The sequence below is a fragment of the Lissotriton helveticus genome, chromosome 7 (assembly GCF_964261635.1).
Source record: "Lissotriton helveticus chromosome 7, aLisHel1.1, whole genome shotgun sequence".
NCBI lineage: Eukaryota > Metazoa > Chordata > Amphibia > Caudata > Salamandridae > Lissotriton > Lissotriton helveticus.
This window is the reverse complement of record NC_136068.1, coordinates 185,412,881-185,437,475: the sequence shown is the minus strand read 5'-3', so window position 1 is coordinate 185,437,475 and position 24,595 is coordinate 185,412,881. Positions and strand designations below refer to the sequence as shown.

At 45.3% G+C, this 24,595-nt stretch overlaps 1 protein-coding gene across 1 annotated transcript in view; it reads right to left on the bottom strand.

The window, feature by feature from the left end:
- SLC12A5 (solute carrier family 12 member 5) overlaps window positions 1–24,595 on the bottom strand; it is a 503,432-nt gene that overhangs the window by 145,571 nt on the left and 333,266 nt on the right. The window contains exon 12 of the mRNA XM_078652979.1: window positions 15,551–15,725. Within this exon, the coding sequence (XP_078509105.1) occupies window positions 15,551–15,725 (175 nt within the window). The remainder of the gene's footprint in view (window positions 1–15,550; window positions 15,726–24,595) is intronic.

The window sequence follows — 24,595 nt, the reverse complement described above, 5'->3', positions numbered from 1 at the left end:
GTAGCTCAGGTCTTGAAGTAAAATAAATAGCTCAGTCAGATGCAGGAAGATGTAAGGGAACAGAAAAATCCGTGGGTGGAGGGGGTGTTCAGAGGCTGATTGAAAGGAGTAAAGAGAAGCCGTGGGTGGAAAGAGAGAGCAACTATCAAATATTTAAAGTAAAATTCCGCAGCGTGTCAAAGAACAGAATCATGCATGGTACAGACAGCAGAAAGTAATGGCAAGTAAGAAGGGAAGAAAGACTTCCTCCAATGTTCATCTATCTTGTGTAGGTGGTGATGAGTGGTGCAAATTAAAGGCGTATGTAAAGTTCAAGGGGCTGGCAGGAGGATTTACATGTTACTTTGGAGGAGAAGGGTGATCAAAATGAGAATGGAGTCTAATTAAAAAAAGGCTTAGGGCCTGATTTGGGTTTGGTGGACGGAGTAAAAGCAGACATGGGGACGAAGGATGTTATGTCAGCCAACCTGCCTTTGTTCTGCCCGCAAAATGTAAAGCTGTCCATCGTTCCCGTGGACATCTCTAAACGTTGGCTGGAACCACTACTGTAGAGATTCCTGTCAATGTATAAATCTTTTGATGGACAGCTTGGTCAAACATAATGACTGTCCATCAAACTTTCCCCCTAAGTTTTTTTTTCAAAAGTAAAATCCCAGAGTATCCGATTGGCCTCTCTAAAAAGGGCCATCACTCATTCGGTCCATGAGAGGAAGGTTTATGCTGATGGAGAACCCTCTTCGCCAAACTCTTAAGCAGCCCCTTCCTTAAAGGTGTTTGGAGGAGCTGAGAAAGTGGGTAATAGCACAAGGAAGGGAGAGGGGTGACGGGGCATGTTTGGACTTTCTCATTTAGGAGAGCATAAACTTCTTAGTGTGTTCATCTCTAGTCCATGTCCCTAAATAGGGGACCTCGAAAGGCGTGTACCCTACGGTGGGTCACTGTAGCAGATTATAAAGAGAGGTACCAACTACTTTAATCCTTAAATTAATCTGATGGCCACATTCATTAACCCCTTGGGCACGGCCGCGAATCTGCACCTGTGCGGCCGTTTTAATGAGTTGGTGGGTTCATGACGGCCCCCAGCCGTCATCAGCACACGCCCATCGTGATGCATGACGGACGGGGGCCGTCATCAGCATGGAAGGGGTTAAACAACTACATGTGCAATTGGCTTGGTTTGAAATTGTAGACACTAGGAGAAAGACACAGCTTCTTCCTTCTTATGATCTATGAAACAAAGGTCTCTCTTGCGTATTCCCTGCAGTGTGAAGCCGCACATTGTGTCTTCTAATAATGAGGGTCTCAATTACACGCTCCCTGCAGTGTGACACCCCTCAGTTAATGTATTATTCGAACAGTGGTGTCAATTACATGTATCCTGTTGTGTATAGTTCTAAAACGTGTTCTGTTAGAACCGGGGTCTCGCGTTAAATTTCCACCGCAATGAACCCCAATACTAAGTGCGATTACAATAGGGTGTTAATTGTAAGTTCCCTGCCCTCTGAACCTTTGGGCTGCATGCTGTCAGAAGATGGGTCCTAATTTGATGTGTGAACCCTTACACGGGGCCCTGTTCAACGGGAGTCTCAGTTAAATCAGTGCTGTTAAAAAAGGTATCTACTTAATACCTGACACCTGGCACCTTTCTTCTAATGAGCACTTCTCACTCACACCAACTTCTATCTCCGGCTCACTGGTACAGCCTTACTTTTAGTGCTTAATTTGAGCCGGTGGTTTCCAGTGCTCAGCACTAGCACCTAATTGCCAGCAATGGGGCTCATGACAGTCTGCCACATGTTGACACTATCTGGCTAACTTAGGTATAAGCACAACAGCAGCTGTTTATTAGTTCAATTTACATTTACAGTGACTAGTACCTGCCTCCCAAGCCATTCTATAAGAATTGGGGGCCTGGAATAGTCCGAATTGTCACACTTTTAGGAGTGTGATGGTTAGCATCAATGTTTGTACTGTCATTGGCAGCTGCCAGGGGCAATGTGTGGTGCAAGCTGCAGTGGCCTACCGACGAGAGCCCTGGCACTTAATTTTTTTACTAATTAAGCACTGCTTACTTTAAAACAGAAAAAACGATATACTACAAATGATAAGAATGTAAGTGTAGTCATGATTACTCTGTGGACTCTAAACAAAACCTAAGAGGAACCCTGGGCTCTTACAAAGCCATGGTTTTAAAACCTAAAACAAACTATTTCACTTCCAGGATCCTTAAGTCTTGCAAAGTCCACTGAAGACTTATTTAACATCTTTAACTCCATAAAGCCATTGGACTATCTATCTGTCCATCGCAAGTATTCTCACCTACAGGCTAAATCCATTCCATAAGCGTGGCCTTCCCTTCATTGACCTATGCTAGCACTCGCAACATTTACTGTACTAATTTTTTAGCCAGTCATCCTAAGGAACAACTTTGCCTTCATGTGTTCAACTGTATTTCAACAAATGAGCTTACCAGTTTCTATCATCTTTTAAATCTGGCTTCCAATAGATCCCAGTCCACCAAAGGCTTCTCAGTCCAATCCACCAATCCTCTCTCATCACCTTCTTAATCTTTCTAATCTGTTCATCAAAAAAGCAACTGTCCCTCTAGCCGGAAAAAGGCTTCAGTCATTCCTCTACGGAAAAACCTTTTCGACACTTTACTTTTACCCTACCCGATAAACATTTTGAAGAGAGTTATCCTTGAGCGACATACACTTTTTGATGAAGCTCGATCTGACTTTCATCCTACAAGCAGCACCGATACAGCTGTGATCTCAGTTTTTGATGACCTTTGAGTGCTGGCAGAACAAGGCAAATCTTCTGTCTCTGCTTTTCTCTACCTTTCAGCGGCATTCGCCCTGGTCTTCCATACGAGTTTGCTTACACGCCTGAGCAAGTACCCCGTTCAAGCCTGGGTGAAGTTTTACCTCATCGAATATTCCCAAGCATTATTTCTGTCACCATAACTACCCTAATTCAATTTTCTGTCCCATTGGCTTCCTCAGGGTTCTTCCCTCAACACCATCCTTTTTAATACCTTTCTAAAACCGTCCTCTGATACAACCCATCCACTCACTGAGATTACAGCCTTTGCCTTATGCAAATGATACATAAATTCTGTTGTCTCTTGATGACCATGTAAAGTAGATCTCCCACAATATTAGCATGACTCAGCTTGCAGTGTGAATGTCACACGATACAATAAATCTTAATAAGAACAAGAGAAGGATAATGTTTATTTCCACTCACAACTCCCCTAATCTCCTGTGACCTACTCTTTAGTCCTCCATTTTTGGCCCTACCCCTGCCCTTGCATTCTCTGTATGAAATCTTCACTTTCGATCAAGGCCTTTCCTTTTCTGTGCAGGTCAATATAATGGTAGCCACCTGCTTCCTCCTGTCCGATTACTGTGGAAAACCTATCTTCCTCACCTATCGCAATTGGTTGTATGACACAACCACACTTTCCTTTCCCACACATTCCTTAACAATGCAGGTGGGACAATGCATGCACCTGAACCAGGCAATCCACTTACAACGCAAGTTGTTACAATGACTTGCCTTAGGCGGCACTGGACTTCGGAATAGTATACTTTACTATTCCAACTCCAGTACTGGCAACAGTAGACTTTAAAGTCCAACATCGCTTTACCTAACGCAAGTCGTTGTAACGACTTGCGTCGTAAATGGAATGCATGGTTCAGACGCATTTGTTGTTTCGCCGCCAAGGCAACGCATTGTTCAGCGATCATGGTATTTGCTGTTTCCTACCGCAGTCAGCAGTGGTCAACTCTCCAACTTTCTGTTGATAGGTCCTTGTAGTTATGCAATCAAACTTGTGCAGCGCTTACAGAATGACGCAGCACGACTAGCTCTTGAACTTCCATCTCAACCTTCCGCCACTATGCCATTGCAAACTTTATATTGGCTAAATATATCAAAGAAAATTGCATTTAAATCCCTCCGTAAAACGTTCAAAGCCATTGACACCCAGGCCCCTTGTTACCTCTGAAAGAAGTTCAAGTTTTATATTCCCCCACGAGCCCTCAGGTCCTTTATGGCCACACCACTGGTGGTTCCCAGATTTCGAGACATCAGCCTGGGAGGATGGACTTTCTCTGTCACCTCAGCCAAACTCTGGACTCTCTCCATCACTACTTAATGGCAGAAACTCAATGTCTCCCCTTCTGTAAGAAACGTAAAACCTTGCTATTTCCAAAAGTCTAATGTCTACTACTTCTGTTCTGATCTGATTTGCTCTATTCATCCCAGTACCTAGCACCAGGACACCTTAAATGTGACCAGGCGCTTTAAAAAACCTCAATAAAGCATACTATTAATGGGGAACAGTGTTTACAACGCAACTTTTACCACGCAGTACCTTTACCATGCAACTTTTACAACGCAAGTCGTTACAACAACTTGCGCTGGGGGGCGCTGTAGGATAGGGAATAGTTTAATTTACTATCCAAAACCTTCCCTACTATCCACTGGGACTGGAGTTGGAATAGTAAATTAAACTATTCACTATCCAGCGCCCCCCAACGCAAGTCGTTGTAACGACTTGCGTTGTAAAACCTGCGTGGTAAAGGCATGCGGTGTAAAAGCATGCAGAGTAACGACATATATCCACTATTAATACACATCACGTCCCTGTAGCATATGACTTCCCATTGTAAAGGGGTTACTCTTATATTCTTCCTGTTCTGTAAATATCACATTCAATCTTTGATTTGGCCCAGTGGATGGAGAAGGGGCCCACCTGCCCATACTTTTGAGGACCAGCGCTTATTTTTCCTCATCAGATTTTGAGTCAGATCAAAAGATAGGAAAACATACAAGGGGACAGAAGGAGGAAAAGAGCAACGGAAAGCAGTGACAAAGGAGGAAAATGAACCTGAACGAGTGAGAAGAAGAGGCAGGGAGAGAATGTCTGGTGGCACCCCCAATATTCATGGCCCCGGCTACAGACTTCTTGGATTGGGCACTGGCATTTAATCTTTTTACATATTAATCACCGATTATTAGGTCTGGTGGCTTAGTGGACTAATGTGTTCACTCTATGGGCCTGTGTTTGACCTCATGGTAACAGGTTCAAATCCTAGCAGGACCACTCAGCCTTTCATCCTTCTGAGCAGTAGCGGCTCGTAGTGGGAGTGCTGTGGGGTGATGAGGCAGGGCGGGGGCAGGGCGGGGGTAGTACACTCCGGCATACGGCCGACTGGAGGTAAGTACATTAATAAATAAATAAAACAAATGACATTGCACGTGCGTGCGCAATGTAATTTGTTTTATCTATTTACTTATGTACTTACCTGCGGTCGGTCGTATGCCAGAGTTTACTTCCGCCCGCCCGCCCCGCAGCACTCCCACTACTGCTTCTGAGGTTGATAAATTGAGTACCATTGAGTTGGTTAACAATAAACATCTGTTATTCAGTGCCAAGATACCCGTGTGATGAAATTGAACTTACTAATGTGCATGTTGTGATGTTGGAATCTGATATATTGGCAGTGCAGACAGCTATTAAAATTAGGGCCTTTTCCTTTTGCCCCCTGAATTTTGGAACACTGTACTGTCTTGCCTTGGGCAGGGCCGGACTGGGAACCAAAACCGGCCCTGGCAAAGTGCTCGGCTGGCCCCCTCCTCCCCCCGGGCTTTGTGGGTGCCGCCGAGCTCTTTGCCGGGGCCGGTTTTCGTTCGATTTTGGTACAGGGCTATGCTGCAAAAACGGCCCTGTAACAAAATCGTCTCCCAGGGCCCCCAAACCGGCCCCCCAACCCATGCAGCTCAACGGGGGATTGCCCGGTGCCGGCTACGGCCAGTCCGGCCCTGGCCTTGTGCACAACCCCTCTGTTCGTCCTGCCCGGTAGTGTGACTCTCTCCAGAGGACAGGGGTATAGCTACCATTGGTGCAGCAGGTGCTGTAGCACCTGAGCCCAGAGGGGGCGCATTGAACACTGATAATTGCTGTACTTTACTACCCGAGCAGCAGTCAAAGGGGCCATTTTCCTTGCTTGCACCAGGGCCCAGAGCATCCTTGCTACGCTACTGCCACGGGGCGTCATCCGCAGTGGACTGCCCGGGCAGCGAGAGGGTTAACGCGGCGCTGGCCGCGCAGAGCCTTGGAGCTCGATTATGGATGCAGAGCACACCTCGGCCATTTATGAAGCTCATAAATTTAACCTGCACCTCTTACGGCTGCTGGGAAGGGAAGGAAAAATAAGGAAGAGAGAGCGAGGAACACAAAGAAGGGAGGGAGAGAGAAAGGAACGCTGTGGGAGGAAAGAATGGAGGCCACAATGGAGGGAGACAGGGTATGACAGGAAGGGGGCGACACAACACTGAAAGGTAAAGGCAGGCGAAGAAATAAATGAATAAGGGAAAGACGCTGGGGCAGGGAGGAGCGACACAGCACAGAAAAGTAAAGGCATGCCAGAAAATGACTAGATGGAATAGAGACTCACGAAGAGAGGGAAGGAAGACGTGACTTGGCACAAGGGGGAAAGGGCACATGATGAAATAACGAAATGGAGGAAAGAGACTAAGGGCTAGATGTAGGTAATTTCATTTTACCACTTCTTAAATACCGAATTTTACCGATTTGGTATTTAAGAAGTGGTAAAATGGAGGGGGGGTGATGTAGGTAACACAGAATCGGTAAATACCGAATCATTAAGATTCGGTATTTACCGATTCTGTAAATACCGATTCGGTAATGCCCATTGATTCCTATGGGCATTGAAGCCCATAGGAATCAATGGGCATTACCGAATCGGTATTTACCGATTCGGTAAATACCGATTTCAGCAAGGGTGCAGGGGGTGTCACTTTGACACCCTCTAGCACCCCAAAAACAGGCATGTGCGCCATGTGGCACACAGACATGCCCTAAGGGCATGTCTGTCTGTCACATGGCATAGGTGTGCATGCACAGATGTGCATGCACACCTGAATTCGGTATTTTACCACACAATAGGATTGTGTGGTAAAATACCGAATTCTGAAGGCCTGTAGCACTGTAAACAGTGCTACCTACATCTTGGATTTACCGAATCGGTAAAATTACCGATTCGGTATTTTAAAGATTCGGTAAATTTACCGAATCTGTAAAATGATGCCCCTACATCCCAAAAACCCATTTACCGGTCGGTAACGGCCGAAATCGGCCGTTACCGGCCGGTAAATGGCCACCTACATCTGGCCCTTAGAAAGTAATAGATGGACGGTGCAAGACAGAGAGAGAGGTAAAGCATACGAGGACATAGCTAGGAAGGGAGACTCCAGAAGAAAACCAAAGAAGGAAAAAACATGGGAGGAAAAAAAGGCATGAGAGATAATTGATAGCGGGGAAAGAAACTCGGGGGGAGGGGGTTTGACATCACATAGAGCTAAAGTCATGTTGGGAAAATTGTTGGAGGGAAGCAAAAGAAAGGGAAGAAGGACACAAACATCAGAGAGAAAGACGATGGTAAAGCACACAATGAAATAACGAGATGAAGGGAGGAAACTTGGGAAGGAAAGGGATGATGGGACAACACATCTCCAAAGTGGAAAGACAGATGATGACATAGCGAGATGGAGGAAAGAAACACAGGAAGAAAAGAAAGGAAGTGATGAAATGAGGGTGAATAACGCTGTGCATGAAATAACTGGGTGAAAAAAATTGGGAAAGTATTACACAACACTTAGGGGGCAAAGGCATGTGAAAAAATAACTGGATGGAGGAAAGAGAAGCCAGAAAGGCAAGGAAGGGACCCCCCCCCAACACAGAGAGGTAAATGGCAGCAAGGTAATAAATAACTGGGTGAAAAACAAGGCTGAGGAAGAAAGGGAAGGAATGTACGAAACAAAAATTAGAGGAAAGGCATGTGAAAAACTAACTACACGGAGGAAAGAGTGACGGGTGCTCTTATCTCTGAAAATTGAAGGACCAGGAAAAACACAAGGACTGGAAAGGATCAAGGGGTACAACAAGAGAATAACTCAGGCCAAGGGGCAAAAATTGTCCTAGAATAACTGATTCCTGTATTTTCCGGCAGACCCTCTACACGCTAACTATCGACCAACCCACCCTCTTCCCACCCATACGTACTCCTCAGTCCTTTACTCTCTCTTTCCTAGTTCCAGTCACCTACATAGCTAAAGCAACTCTAGCCAGTTCATCCTCTATCAGCCCTAAAACTTCATTTTGTGAAATCTACCTCCTACCCAAGACCACTCTTGCTCTGATATTTTTTCCTGGTCTCTTTTGCATTTTCTAACCTCACATACTCCTCCCGACTTCTCTAGTCCTATTTCCATTCCTATTATCTGCCTTATTCTTACCTATTCCACCAGGTACCTCTTCATTTCTCTCTCTTATTTCTCCATTTCTCCAACTCAACTCTCTAAATGCTTGCTTTCCCCTAGATCTCACCTGTTCCAGAATCCCCTTTTCAAATTAATCTCTAACTCATCCACTCAGCCTCCCCCAAGCCAGTTCTCTGCCACTTGAGTTCCTTCCTAGTCCCATTTTCATCTCTATTTGCTTTCTGAGTGACAGTCGGCCTTCGGAGCTCCGCTCACTCAACTTTGGAACGGGTTATTGAGTTCCCTTGTTTGATTGTAAACCCTGGAGCTTTTTGCAGCAAGTTGATGGCTCAATTGTTTTGTTGGTCTTTTTCTTGTTATGCTTCGTTTTCTTCATATTGACTTTATGCCTGCAGGGGGTTAGTTACCACTGGAGCAGCAGGTGCAGTGGCACCAGAGCCTAAGGGGCCCATTACGATGTTGGGCGGATTGCCCCCGCCAGGCTGGCGTTAGCCACCGCCAGCCTGGCGGGGGCAATCCGCCCGACATCGTTGCACTAAAGACCCCCCACCATATTAGGATGGCGGGGGGACCTCGGCGGACGGAAAGACCGACCGCCGCTTTTCCGCCCCGGTCGCCTTGCGGCCGGGGCGGAAAAGGAATAATATGGTGGCGGTCATATTAGGATGCCCTTCCTGACATGCTTTTCCGTGGTGGCAATGCCGCCATGGAAAGGCATGCGGAGACTCCCTGCGGGGGCCCGTTGCGGGCCCCACTGGGAGTCCGGGGGGTGCACATGGCAGGCACTGTGCGGTGCCTGTCATGTTGTGCTTTGAAATGCACAACGTGCATTTTTACCATTGCGGCGGGCGGCGCTTTCTGCACCGCCCGCCGCAATGGTAAAAATACAGGATGCGGCGCATCCTAATGCTCAAGGCGGGACCGCCGCTCCTATGGCGGGCGGTCCCATTTTGCACGAGGATGGCGGGCGGGCAAAGTCCGCCCGCCATCCTAATGACCCCCTAAGGGTGTAAAGGGCCTTCTGCAACCCCAATTATAGCGATATATTTATCGGATGCCATAGGGGCCCATTTTCTATGCTTGCATTTGGAGCTTTGGCACTCGCATTGAACCATTGGCTACCCGTTGATAAACACTGCACTGACAAGATCCTCATTTGCTTCTTTTTATCCCTCCCTCCAAGAACTCGCCCTTTCTTTTTTTTGAGACACCTCGAAATCTGCACTTACAGTCCAGCAGCCCCAAGCCCACCATTAATGACTCTTTGTATAAGCACCTTGGCAGTGGCGTGGCAAGGGCAGGTGGTACCCAGTGCAGAAAATTTCTTGTTACCCATGGCTTGAAAAAATGGCAAAAATATGTGTTTAAAACACATATTTTTGCCATTTTGTCACGCCGCGGGCGACAAGTGTCATCACTGAATGGGGTGACAAAATGGCAAAAATATGTGTTTAAAACACATAATTTTTGCCATTTTGCCAAGACGGGGGTGACAAGTCTCATCACTATATGGGGTGACAAAATAACAAAAATGTGTTTAAAACACATATTTTTGCCATTTTTTGACCCCCCTCAGGGATGACACCCGCGTCAGGCTGCACCCACCGCACCCCCCTTCCTACACCCCTGCACCTTGGGCCCACACACCTGCCCAAGCGCTTGGATACCCTCTCTAGTGTGATTATTGTACTATACAAATCAACATAACATAGTGCATCAGGTGCAGTGTCACCCCGACCCAGGGGTATGAGGGCCCATTTCACTCCAAATATGGCTGTTTTTGTCCCTACACACCTGGGGTACGGGGCCCATTTTCCCAGGGCACAAGTCCCATAAAAAGATGTGGGGGGGACGCTGATGTAATGGCAGGAAAGGTGGCTTGCACCATTAGACTCATTTCCTCCCCACCTCACCCCTTAGATGCGATTGCATCAGAGAAGCCAGCGCGTGAGCAGCGTTCTGAATGAGCTCTGATTTCGCCCCAGAGAGGCCAAAGAGTGAATGTGTGGCTCCATTTGCTCCAGTTATCGAGCTCTCGGTAAAATAAGTGGGGGGATGCCGCCCACCCGCGTGGTACCCCGACTCGAGCCCTGCATTTTCCTCACTTGGCTCAGGGCTCACATGCCGCCCAACCCACCCGCCCTCAGACAGCGGTGTGGTGCAGCGCCACCTCCACACACGTATAGTGAGACATATATACTGACTTCCGCCTGACCACTGGCGAATGGTTTCAGGCGGGGAGGTGGGCTGTTTGTGCGGGGGAAGGTGGAACGCAGGGTTTAAATTTAGCACGCAGAGCCCCCCCAGGCCTTGTTGTCGGTTTGCATTTTGAGATGCGAAGTTCTTCTAAACCCCGCTCAGAGAAGAGATAAAATATTAACGGCAGAATCCATCTCAGGTCTCGGCGGTGCGATCCGACCTTTGCAGCGAGCCGCTCTCCGGCGATCAGCCGCGTCCACATTCATTCAGCATCGCCTCTCTCACGGGGCTGCGGGCGGGGGCGGCGGAGCCGAGGCTTTCCCGCCTAATGTGAAGGGGCAGCAGGCGGAGGCGCGTGGAGGGGGCACGCCTGTGACGAATGGCTGATACACCTGCAGCCTCCGGGCCTGGAGACCGGGAGGGGCGCCCCCGAGCCCCACCACCTGACGCACTGCAGTGCACCCCCCCCCCCTCACACCGGAGGGCCCTCCAGCCTTGTTGTGGTACAGCAGCGCCTGTATAGTGCCTATCAGGGGTGCAGGTGGGACCCTGCATCCCCTGTATGATGCTGATGGTGGAGAGAGGCCATTAGAGGGGGCCCTATCAGTGCTTAATTTGAGCCGGGGTTGCAGGTGAGGCCCACCGGCACTCACTTTTGGGGACCGGCACTTATGTTTTTTTTCAACAGATTTTGATCCAGAGCAAAAGATGGATAAACACAAGCACATAAAAGAAGAAAGGAGAAAAAAAAATTATAACAAAGGAAGAATGCAGAGAAGAAAAAGAAACTGCGAGAGTGAGGTAAAGAGGTGTAAATAATCAAGACTTCGATTGCTGGCTTCTGGCCTCTGAGAAAAAATTTGGGGCAGATTTACAAGCCCCTTGCGCCTCTTTGCGCCGCCATTGTATCACTTTTTTGGACGCAATGGCGGCACCAACAATGCACCCTATTTACAACGTGATGCATCTAGGGAGATGCATCACGTTGTAAAGCCCTGCGTCGCTTTATACCTGCGTCAGGTATAACGTGTGCAGGGGGCCTTCCCACGCAGGAAAGCCTCGTAAAAGTGACGCAGTGAAATCTACAAGATTTCACTGCGTAACTTTTAGGACGCCACTGCGTCAAAACCTTACACCTGCTTTAAGCAGGCGTAAGGAGTGACACAGTGTAGTGGGAATAGGCCGCAAAATGCATTGCTGGAGGTGCGTCATGCTTGTGACATGACTCAAGCAATGTGTGACTTTTGCCCCAAAAGATGTGTCAGAATTTCTGACGCATCTGTCAATCCTTCCGCCATGGTGCGCCGTGGCGCAAGCCTTTTTTAGGTTGGCGCAAGGAAAGTGACGCATCTCCAAAGATGCGTCACTGTCTTGTGAATCTGCCCATTTGTGCCCAGGCACTTAGGGGCTTATTTATGAGCCCTTGCTGCACTTTTGCGCTGCCGGTACGTCACTTTTTGTGACGCAGCAGCGGCGTAAGAAGATGCGCCTTGTTGCGTCATATTTACAAAGTGACACTTCTAGATAGATGTGTCACTTTGTAAACCTCTGTGCCACATTATACCTGCGCCAGGTATAATGTATGCAGGGGGGGGCGTTCTGACGCAAGTAAGCCTCGTAGAAGTGACGCAGTGAAATCTATGAGATTTCACTGCGCCACTTCTAGGACGCAAATGCGTCAATCTCTAACGCCTGCCTCACAGCAGGCATAAGGATGACGCTGGCCCTTTCACATGGGGCTTGCCCATGTGAAAGGACACATTGCTGGGGTTGCATCACTACTGTGACATACTCCAGCAATGCGTCATTTTTGCGCCTACAGATACGTCAGAAATACTGACGTATCTGTAACTCCTTGCGACATGATGCGTCATACTGTAAATATGACTCATCATTGGTGTCGCAAGGATGGCGCAATGAAAAGTGACGCATCGTTTTTTTACGCAGCGATGCGTCACTTTTCATAAATGAGGCCCATAGTCTTTTATAAATTAAGCACTGGAGCCACGTCCTTCTTTTATCTGGGGAATTACATTAGTGCTGTCGGCAGGAATTTCGGGGTCCCCAGTTTTGTAAGGAAATTCTGCCATTTTGCAACACAACATTTTGCCTCTTCAGTTCCCACGTCTGCATGCACGAACTGCTGCAGCTGGTTGTATGGCAGAATTAAAGGCGTCCACCTACAGTGTACCCAAAACTAGGCGGGAGATTATCTGTAGGGTCAGGAGATGGAAACACAACTCCCCACAGTGTGCCTGAGAGGACGTAAATTATTATTATTGTTTTAACTTTGCTGCCCTTATGTAAAGCGCTCAGATACCTACGGGTCTAGCCAGCGCTATATAAAACTCTTTAAATACAATAAAATAAAATGTATTGGTGAGTAACAGCACTTTTCAGTACTAGTGTAATACATCTATAAGCAGAGTACCAGCACTTCTCAGCACCAGTACAATACTTGTATTGGTAGAGGACCAGCACTTCTCAGTATCAGTACAATACTTGTTTTGTTAGAGGACCAGCACTTCTCAGCACTAGTCAAATACATGTATTGGTAGAGGACCAGCACTTCTCAGCACTAACACAATACTAGTACATGTGAAGTACTAGCACTTCTCAGCACCGGTACAACACTAGTATAGGTAGAGTACCAGCACTTCTCAGCACACGCACAATACTTGTATTGGTAGAGTAGCAGCACATCTAAGTACCAGTACAATACCTGTACTGATAGAGTACCAGCACTTCTAAGCACTTGTGCAATACTTGTATTGGGAGATTAGCCAAACTTCTCAACTCAGCACCAGTACAACACTTGTATTGGTAGAGAACCAGCACTTGTCAGCACTGGTGCAATACTTGTATTGGTAGAGTGTCAGCACTTCTCAGCACTAGTGCAATCTTTGTATTGGTAGAGGACCAGCACTTCTAAGCACAAGTACAATACTTGTATTGGTAGAGGAACAGCACTTCTCAGCACCAATACAATACTTGTGTTGGTAGAGAACAAGCACTTCTCAGCACTTGTGCAATATTTGTATTGGTAGAATACCAGCACTTCTCAGCACTGGTTCAATATTTGTATTGGTAGAGTGTCAGCACTTCTCAGCACAGGTGTATTACTTTTATAGGTAGAGAATCAGAACTTCTCAGCACCAGTACAATACTTGTATTGGTAGAGGACCAGCACTTCTCAGAACTGGTGCAATATTTGTATCGGTAAAATAGCAGCACTTCCCAGCACCAGTACATTTCTTGTGTTGGTAGAGGACCAGCACTTCTCATAACTGGTGCAATACCTGTAGTGTTAGTGTTCCAATAATTCTCAGTAGTAAATGGGCACTAATCTTGGATAGCGAGCATCTGCACTTCTTTATGTCTATTTAAGGCTCTGTTTAAGTGACCTCCTACTGTAAGGTGTGCTTACACCCACTAGTGGTAGTCTGCACTGTAGCACTGTAGCAGGGTTGGACTGGGACAAAAAATAGGCCCGGGCACCAGCATAAAAGTGGTCCCGGTAGTGAACCTATGTTTGCAAATTAGGCCAGCATTGAACTTGTAAAGACACAATGTATGAGTATTTTGAAAGGTATGGGAGACTGCATCCTTCTGTGTTTGTGCAGGCAATGTTTGTGGCAATATCAGAGAAATCAACTGTAAAAACCAGCCCACCTGGCCATAAAACAGGCCCACAAAATGCTAAGAAACCGGCCCACACACCAATGGAGACCAGACCATCAGGCACTGCCTCATTACCCTATAGGCTAGCCCGACCAAGCCCCCTAGGCGAAATGTACATCAGTACGGCACTTCCAAATGTGAACAAATATGCATTTGTCCAATATAGGCCCAGATGAGTGCTTGACCAACAAGGATATAAAAAAATGCTGAGAGTTGATGCCAAAGCAATCACTCTTGAAATGATGCAGGGACCTAGGAAAAAGTTAGATCTGTGGATCGATCCAGGTAAGATCGACCCAGATTTTAAACTTTGGTTATTTGGTCTATGCACAATAAAGAATTTTAACCACCCCTGATTTCAAACCTGGGTCATCTGCCATTGTGCACAATGAAGAATTTTAACGGCCTTGATTTCGAACCTTGGTTTATACACATAAAAGAATGTACCCTTCCCTGATTGCATACCTTGGTCATCTGGTCTACGAAAAATGAAGAAATATAACAGTTCCTGATTTCAAACATGGGTCGCCAATGAATATATTTTCCCCCAGGATCAGTGTATCTCACAGAGAAAATTTAATTTGTGCACAACATGGTGGTTTGAAAAATGATACACAACATCATTGCCTTTTCTACAAAATCCTATCATTTTACAGGAGAGACTTGATACACGTGTGTGTAAAAGAGCTGAGTGCTGTGTTGTCTGTGGTTTCAGATGGAAGTAAAGCTGAGATTAACTTGAGGCGGTCTGAAGTCCGACTCTGTATGTCACAGCACCAAGACAGCCTTGATCACCGCAACAGATGACATCCGCACCCTACTCGACAGAGGTGAAAGACATACCCAGAGGAATGGTACGATCGCGGGCAACTCACAACGACCACCACCAAGAAGAGAAGCATGATCGAAGACTACTCGACTCGACTAGCCATCACTTATCAGAACAATAGTGTTCTTGAAGACCTCTCACACAAAACATATAGTTAGAGAAATGGCATGACCAAAGACGACTCACATCAGCCACTTACCAAGATGAATGGTGTGTTAAAAAATGATGACTTAGAACAACCACTTAACCTAGGAATGGTGTAAGCAAAGATGGCACACTTGAATAGATCACCTGGAAGATTGGCATGATTGTAGATTAGTCATTAACAACTTACTTGGAGAAATGGCAGAATTCAGGAGGGCTCACTAATTCAACTAACAAACCCAGAGAAATGGATCAATCCTGGAGGAAATACCTTAGTCAGTGAAATACTAGCGGAATGATGTGATCTCAAAAGATGGATCTATATGACCGACTCACCCTGAGAATGGAGCTACACCAAAGGTCCCATCTACGTAAATGACTTACCCGGAGGAATGGTACAATCCCATCACGGGCTATGGCCTGCAGCAGACGAGGTGCTCCGGTGAGACTCTGCAGACCGGCTCCACAGGTGGAGAAGAAAGACCCAAACACGATCACCCATGGGGAAGGCCAGGCCAAGGTGCCCACCACAAGATTCCCATTCACGGCCTCTCCGAACCTGCAGTCAAAGAGAAATATCATTTAAGGGAGAAACAGCATTTATGGGCAAAGCAATAGTCTTAGGCAGAACATGGCAATGTTGGGTTTCGAACATTCATGTTAACTAATAAATAAGAAACAGAACAGATATAATTCCCCCCAGACATTATGCTTTATTTTTTTGGTAGCAATGATATAAAAAAATGCCTTTCTTTATTTTTCAAACAGGAAGTGAAATCCATTAGGGCCACCTTCAAGTCACTAATCAACCTGTTTCTTGCATCTTTCGAAACCCAGTTTTAATTGAAGCCTGTCATTAAAGTTTGCTGTCCTACTGAGGTAAAGAGCCTTATAAAACCATTGCTTCGGCTATTCCAGATGCTCCAGACACAACTGCAGGAGAACATCTTTGACAAAGCAGAGGTCCTTTTATTGCTAGTATAGACCGCAGCAGACGATCTATAATGCTATTGGAACCTTCCAACCACTCAGGCTAGAATGTAAATTAAATGTTGTGAAACAGGAAGAACATTGGAATGTTGAAGCAGAAGGTCTATTCCAGCTCTTATTGGTCCTTGACACTCAATTGTCTTCAATGGAGCTCTCAACATAACAATGTTAAAATATAGAACTATAGGCTGATTCTGGGGTCTATACCATCTGTTAATGTCCCTCTACATGAAGTATGGAACTAGAATAGCATAATCAAAATATACTTTGATAGAATTATCACATCCTAAATACAGTTTGCTAAAATATTGTAATGGTGGAGCTAATAATACAACATCGGTACATAATAAGGCAATATTTGTTCAAGAAATATTTAGGACATGATATTTCTGTCAGACACTAATGATGTTTTGATGTACACCCTTCCTGAGTTATTGGATTAAGCCGCAGGTGAGGCCCTATACCGAGGGCGCGAGTCTACAGCCCCAAGCAAGAGTATGATGCTATTGTACCTTTCCACCCACTGAGGGCAGAATTTTCAAAATGAAAATGGAGAAACACAAAGACAAACGTAGAACTGTTGAAACATAAGGCCTATATCAGTCAATATTAGCCCTAAGCCACTAAATTGTCTTCAATGGAGCTCTCAACATTCCAATGTTTCAATTGTGCTTAATGCCATTCTGTAATGTACAATGAATTTTGAGTAACTTGTATTACAATGTTAAGTTTTACTTTCAATCAGATTTGCTCTTCCATTTATTTTTTACTGATAACATCACTATTTACTTTAGTAATTTGATTATAAAAAGTGGGATTCTGCAGTGCACGTACATAAGCCTGCCTCTACGTTCTTTATAATTGTCGACTTCTGGTGCTCCCAATTACAGATTCTAAATGAAAGACGTCAGAAGTCAACTGTAATCACTTATTACAGCTGAGTTCTGATGTCACAATGCCTGATGTCAGAGGCAGCAATGGAGGTGGAAGGCAAGCCAGGACATGGAGCAGCTGTTTAAAGCGAATGCACGACGGTATTCTGCATGTGTTTAGAATGCATGCCTTCGAAAAGCTGTCATTAGAACGAATGCGTCTTTACCACAAATTCATTCAACACGCAAGTCGTTTTAGCCACTTGCCTTGGGGGGGTGGGGCGCTGGATTTTGGAATAGTTTAATTTACTATTCCAACTCCAGTCTGAGCAACAGTAGGGAAGGTGTTGGACTTTAATCCACTACCATTCCACCAATGCGCCCCCCCCCTAGAGAAAGTCGTTGTTTGTTTATGCTTGTTTATGTTTATAGGCTTATATAGCGCGTCAGTCACCCCCAGCAGGGTATCTCGGCGCTAGCGGATTTGCAGAAGAAGTTGAGACGATATGCTATGCTAAAAAAGGACGGTTTTCAGAGCCTTCTGAATTTCAAGTAATCAGGACATTGTCGTAGGGTCAAAGGGAGCTGATTCCATATTAAAGGTGCCTGGTACGAATAGGCTTTACCTCCTGTTCGTGTCTTTTGGATCCTTGGGATTTTGAGCAGGGATTTCGACCAAGATCGCAGGTCCCATGGGGGGATGTATTGATGACGCCTTTCCATCAGATAGGAGGGTCTGTTTCCCCATATTGCCTTATGTGTCAGGCAGCAAATCTTAAACTTCACCCGTTTCCATACAGATAACCAGTTTAGCTGTTGTAGGAGGGGGAGTGAGGCTGACCTGTAGGGTGCGTTTGTAAATAGGCGTGCTGCAGTGTTTTGTACCGATTCAAAGCAGATTTGTTAGCTGCGATCAGTAAAAACGTTGCAATAATCTAGTTTACTCAGTACCAGGGCTTGTATAAGAGTCTTTCGTAGGGAGTCCGAGAGATAGGGGAAAGCTCTTCTCATCATGCCCAGCACATGAAAGCATGCACCAACCGCATGGGCAACATGTTCTTTCATTGTTAGAGTCTGGTCGAGACGAACCCCTAGATTTTTTGCTGCGTTTTTTTGGACAGGAAGAGTACCCAACTTTTTGGGCCACCAGTTTGGTGCCCATAGAAGCAAAGCTTCTCCGAAAAGCATGATTTCCGTCTTGCCGGCGTTAAGTTGTAGAAGTTGTTGCTCATCCATTGTGAGATGGCCAGCATGCCGGAAGAAAATGAGGCTTGAGATGTCTGGGATGTTTTATTAAAGGAGAAGGTGATTTGTTACGACTTGCATGCTAAAGGAATGCATGCTAAAGATGTGTTTGTTATATTGCCGGCACTGTGAAGGTACAGCGTGATTCAGGCTACGCCCTAAAGGATGTTTACTGTTTAAAGCAACGAAAATGAAAGGTTGCTTTTCATTCTTCTGCTCTGTTTCTTTTTTAACTCTACGTGCCACACAGAAAGTAGAAATTTAGGGCAACATGTTTATTTTTTGCACTCCTTGGGAAAAACAGAAAAGTGAGGATCCTACTGCATGTTTCTGCTTTGCCTTTTTTTAATGACTTCTATTCAACTGCTTCTAATTTATTTTTCAACAACTCGCTAACAACTTTTTTTGATGTGTTTAATTTTTCAATAGTGATTCTATTTTTACTCATGTTTGCAAACATGTTCTCTTATTCATATGAAAGAGCTATGCATCAAGGATTTAAGTGGTTTATAGGAAAGGTGATTAAATGACCATGCACTTTAATGACTAAAATACACCCTGCATACATCATAAGGATATTGCAAGTCACCTCGGAGATCCATAACCTTATAAAGGAAATCGGCCTTTGATCTCGTTCCTTTATGTGGCCATGGAGAACTCCTTGTGGACTTGCAATATCCTTAAAATGTACGGCAGAGGATACTTTATCCCATATATAGCAACAAGAATATTGCAAATCTTATAGTTTGGCACCCACTACTGTACCTAGTTGTCAGTGATCGAAGGAGTAAAAGGAATATATTCGAGCATCCCTCCACAGAGTTAACCCTCATTCTGATTAGTGAGGAAATCCTAATTTGTGAGCAAATAGGAGTTTGTGTTGAATCCAGATTCCAATTCTTTAGACAGATGCTACACACTCACAATGTTTAACTTGCACATTCTGTCTAGTTAAATATTGTGCTATCAGAATATAATGGACAAAATATGGAAGACCAACATATGAACATGGTAAGTATATATAGGCATGCATAGGCATATTTTAATTAACTACGGCAACCAGCCGCTGTGAGGCGGACCCGCGGCGGCAGAAAACTCTGACGGCGATACCGGGACAGAAACTTTCAACAGTGAGTGTTGTGTATTGGCCAGCCACTGCAGCACTCTTGGCTGATATGAACCCACAAAGGGATTTGGATTCAAAACTTTAATCATGAACTGAGCAACAAAAAGCCCACTGGGGAAGTTATTTTAAGGACTGCAAATACCATTTTTTTTTTTTTGGTAGAGTTTTATATAGCACGAACTAGACCCGAACCGAATCAGGTATCAGAGCGCTTTACATAGCACAAGTTACGTTTTTACATGAGAACACACACTTTCATTTATTTTTTTTATTTTTTTTAGGCACGGGGAGATTAAGTGATTTGCCCAGAATCACAGGAGGTTTTGGCGTCGTTACCGAGACTCGAACCCAGATCCCCAGGTCCGAGGTCGAGCGCCTTAGCCGTTAGGCCAACTCCTCTCCTCTAGCACACGCCCATTGAGGCGCAAGAACACGCCCACTAGGGCAGGATAATAAATGCAGTTGAAACAATGAGTTGCTGATGTCAGTTCTATGTTTGGCTTGTGAACAAGAATATTGCATTTGAAACGCGCTAAGCCGCAGATACATTTGATGAAGCGGGATGCTGTGATGGCTGCAGACCTCACTTGAAGAAAACAGAGGACGTTCTCAAGTTGTGCAAACTTGTGGATGGATATATATATATATATATATATATATATATATATTCACTGAAAAAAACATAGGTTTCAGACATGTTATAGTTAGGAATTAGCATTTAAAAAACCTTAGAAATTCACTGAAAAAAACATATGTTTTAGGGGTGTTAAAGTTAGTTGGACATTTCACTCGTACAAAACCATTGAAATTCCCTCGTTATAGTTAGTCACTCTAACTATAACTCGAGCGCCGCAATCCACTGCTGATGATGTCACATATTACATCATTCATGACATGGTCAGTGACATCACTGATGACATCTCAAATGACATCACTGATGACATCATCCAGTGAATTTGTTTTGGTACGATATTTAAACAAGTATTATATATATATAGCAATCTGCATTGAAGACTGAGTGGATGTCTAAGTGTCTGAATGGAGGATTTAGTAGCAATGTGATTGACTGTCTAAGTGACGATTTTAAAGTGTCTCACTAAATATATGGGATAGTGGTTAAACTGTGTGAATACCTGTATCACTCTTTCTCAATGATACATGTCCAACAAACTAGAAATACAAAAGGCAGTGTATGTGACAGTTGTTGTATATAAATAAGTATACATAAGACTCAGTGATTGTATGAGTGACATATGGATAACTGTATACTTGTAATAGTGATTTTATAACACACTAAGTATGAGTTACTATGTTTGTGTAAGTGTGTAGCTTAGTAAATATAAGTATGATCAATTGTTTGCATAAGTGAGTAGGATGACTGCATAAGTGAATAGGATGTGTGCTGGTGTGTAATGTTGATGTAGGTGTATAAGTATATTTAATAGTGTTCTATTGATCTTTGTTAGCATGTATGAGTGAATCTATAGGTAAGTGTTTAGATGTGTGCATAGATGTAGGAATCACTGAGTGGGGTTTTAGAAACTTGTATTGGTGTGTCAATGGTTTCAAATATGGTACTTCATATTTTATAATGAGTGTTGAAAAGTTATACTAGTGTATGATAAGATGTATCAGATTGTCATGTGGATGAGGTCATCAGTGATGTCATTTGAGATGTCATCAGTGATGTCACTGACCATGCCATGAATGATGTAATATGTGACATCATCAGTAGTGGATTGTGGGCGCGCGAGTTAAAGTTAGTACAAGTAACTATAATGGGGGAATTTCAATGGTTTTGTACGAGTGAAATGTCCAACTAACTATAACACCCCTAAAACCTATGTTTTTTTCAGTGAATTTCTAAGGTTTTTTAAATGCTAATTCTTACCTATAACATGTCTGAAACCTATGGTTTTTTCAGTGAATTTCAAAGGTTTTTTAAATGCTAATTCCTAACTATAACATGTCTGAAACCTATTGTTTTTTCAGTGAATTTCAAAGGTTTTGTAAATGACAATTTTGAAATGTAATAATTCTTATACTTATTTTTTTGATACTGATTTACAATTTTTTTTTTAACTATTTATTTTTAGATATTTTATGTTTTAAATTACATTATAATTACATTATACATTACATTCCAAAATATACTTTCTCAGAATGAATTACTTTAGTTTAAATACTTTGCAAATAGGCAATAGAGTTTTAAGTACAGTTGTTACAATGGGCAACACAATTTCAAACCCAATGCAACATTGAGCTGAATGGGAATTTCTAGTTAAATGCAATTAGTTACTTTATGGATTACTTTTCTAACCACAGGACTGGATCCTAGATTCAGTCCTGGGACATATCATGTAAACAGTTGAGTGAAAGCAATGATTTTTAAGGAATATTATTGTATTTTAAAAGATGACAGACACTTTTTCACATAGAATCACCAATGTTATCCTATGGGTGAAAATTCACTTAGCAAATAAGTAGTGTTATCATTACTTTTTTTACTCAGTGGTGGATCCTGGATCCTGGATCCAGCACTGGTGCATCTCCTGTAAACAGTTGAAAGAATGCGTTTAAGTCATACAGGCGATTTTTTAGGAATATTTGTAGTTTGTGAAAATAGAAAGAAACTTTTCTGGTGAAAACCAGACAATCGATTCCTTTGGAAGGAAATACAAGTTACTTGTAAATATGGTTAGAATTACTTTCCAGGGTCAGTGCTGGGCTAAAAGATGCAGCACTGAGTTCTCTCCTGATAACAGGTGAGTAAATCGGAATTCGTTGTTCGGATGATTTTAGGTGAATATTTAAAAGTTCCAAAACTCCCCACTTAGAAGAATTTCCAAGTGAAACCAGTCAATGTTAGCCTATGGAAGGAAATTCAAGTTACTGGTAAGTATGGTTAGAATTACCTTTCAGGATCAGTACTGGCCTCAAAGATGCTGCACTGAGGTCTCTCCTGATAACAGGTGAGTAAATCGGAATTCGTAGTACATCCAGTAAGCGCCACAGAGCTGCGTAGCAGAAAGATGTAAAAAGGGGCACGGCCTGCACCACCTCTCTGCAACACAGCGCTGTGGCGCTTCCTGGAAGCACTTGGCCCCCATTGTCCCTCAAGTTTGAAATGGAATTTTTTCCCCAACTTAAAATGCGCCACAGGGTGTGTTTGCACACATCACGTCAGGCCCCTCCCCTCACTTCACCACTGTGTAAACGCGCCCTGTCACCGTTCTAAGTTGAAAGATTAAGTCCCCTTCAATCCTAAGGGTCCCTAGGGTCAAACTAGCCCACTAGGTACCTCCAGTAAGTGCCACAGAGCTGCGTTGCAACAAGGTGTAAAGAGGAGCGTGGCCTCTGAACACCTGTCTGCAATGCAGCTCCCTGGCGCATACTGGACATACCTGTTGAGCTATTTGGCCCTCAGGGACCCTCAGTATTGAAAGAGAATTAATTCCCCAACTTAAAACGCGCCACAGGGCGCATTTACACAGTCGTGAAGGAAGGAGGCGTGGCCTAAGGTGATATGTCTGCAAGCACACCCTGCGGCACGTTTTAAGTTAGAGAATGAATTCCTCCTCAAACTTGTGGGTCCCTGGGGGCCAACTAGCCCACCAGGTCCCTCCAGTATGCGCCAGGAGGCTGCGTTGCAGAGAGGTGTTAAGAGGCCACGCCCCTTTTTACAACAATCTGCAACGCAGTTCTGTGGCGCTTACTAGAGGTACCTGGTGGGCTAGTTGGCCCCCAGGGACCCTCAGTATTGACAAGGAATTAATTCCCCAACTTAAACTGCGCCACAGGGCGTGTTTGCGCACCTGTGAACTCAGGCCCCGCCCTCTCCCTTCACCACTCTGCAAACGCGCCTCGTGGCGCGTTTTAAGTAAGGGAATTACGTCCCTTTGAATCCTGGGGGTCCCTGGGGTCCAACTAGCCCACCAGCTACCTCCAGTAAGCGCCACAGAGCTGCGTTGCAGAGAGGTGTAAAAAGGGGCATGGCATCAGAACACCTCTCTGCAACGGAGCTCCTTGGGGCATACTGGAGGTACCTGGTGGGCTAGTTGGCCCCCAGGGACCCCCAGTATTCAAGGTGAATTTGTTCCCCCTCTGCAAACGCGCCAGGGGGTGCGTTTGCAGAGTGGTGCAATGAGGGGGCGAGGCCTTCAGCGGCGATCCCGTTAAATTATTATTTTTTTTAAGTAGGGGGCTGTGTAGCCCCCCTTCTTTTTCAATTTTTTTATCCCTGGCAACCCCATCCCCTAGGGCATGCCCCCAATTTTTAATTTAAATTATAAAAAAATCGGGAAGGGGGCCGCGTGGCCCCCCTCCCAAGGCCATAATTTGCCTCAGGGACCCCATCCTCCGGGGCATGGTCCATTAAAAAAAAAAATTATTATTTTGGAGGGGGGCTACCTTGCCCCACTCCTGTGGCCAGTTATGGCCCTGGGTACCCCATCCCCCGGGCCGTTAATTGTTTTAAAAATACATCTTTTTTTTGGAGGGGGCCCTGTGGCCCCCCTCCCGGGCCACTGGTAGCCCCAGGGACCCCATCCCCCGGGGCTGGCCCTCACCGTTGGGGACCGTGGGGGGTCCCCAATCGCCCCACGGGCCCAGCCGGCTCCCCGCATCCTGCGGGAGCCGGCATTGCTTTTCCATATGGGGAGCAGCTAACATGCTGCTCCCCATATGGAAAAGCAGTCTGCTTTCCTATTTGGAAGAGAGAGCAGGAAACCTGCTCTCTCTTCCAAATAGGAAAGCAGTTTGCAATGACAGGGTGGGAGCCGCGAGGCTCCCGCCCTGTCATTGCAAACGGCAGTGTCCCGGGTGTGGGCATCCCGGGACACTGCTGGAGCCGGCCCTGGGGGGGGGTGGCGGTCCCCAGGGCCCCCGAGAGCTCCCATCAATTAAAAAGCCCCGGGGGTGGTGGTCCCCGGGGCTTGGGGGTCCATGACGGACCCCCAAATTAAAAATGTAGTGCCCCGGGGAGGTGGCGGTCTCCAGGGCGTGTGTGGCGGGGGCTCAAGGCCTCCCCAAACAGTTTTTTTTATTTTAAATAAAGCCCCGGGGGTGGCGGTCCCTGGGACTGGGGGGCCTCAGAGCCCCCCCACCCATTTCAAAAAAGCACAGGGAGTGGCGTCCCTGGGGCTGCGGGGGGGCCCCGTGAGCCCCGCATACATTTAATTAGAGCCCCGGGGTGGC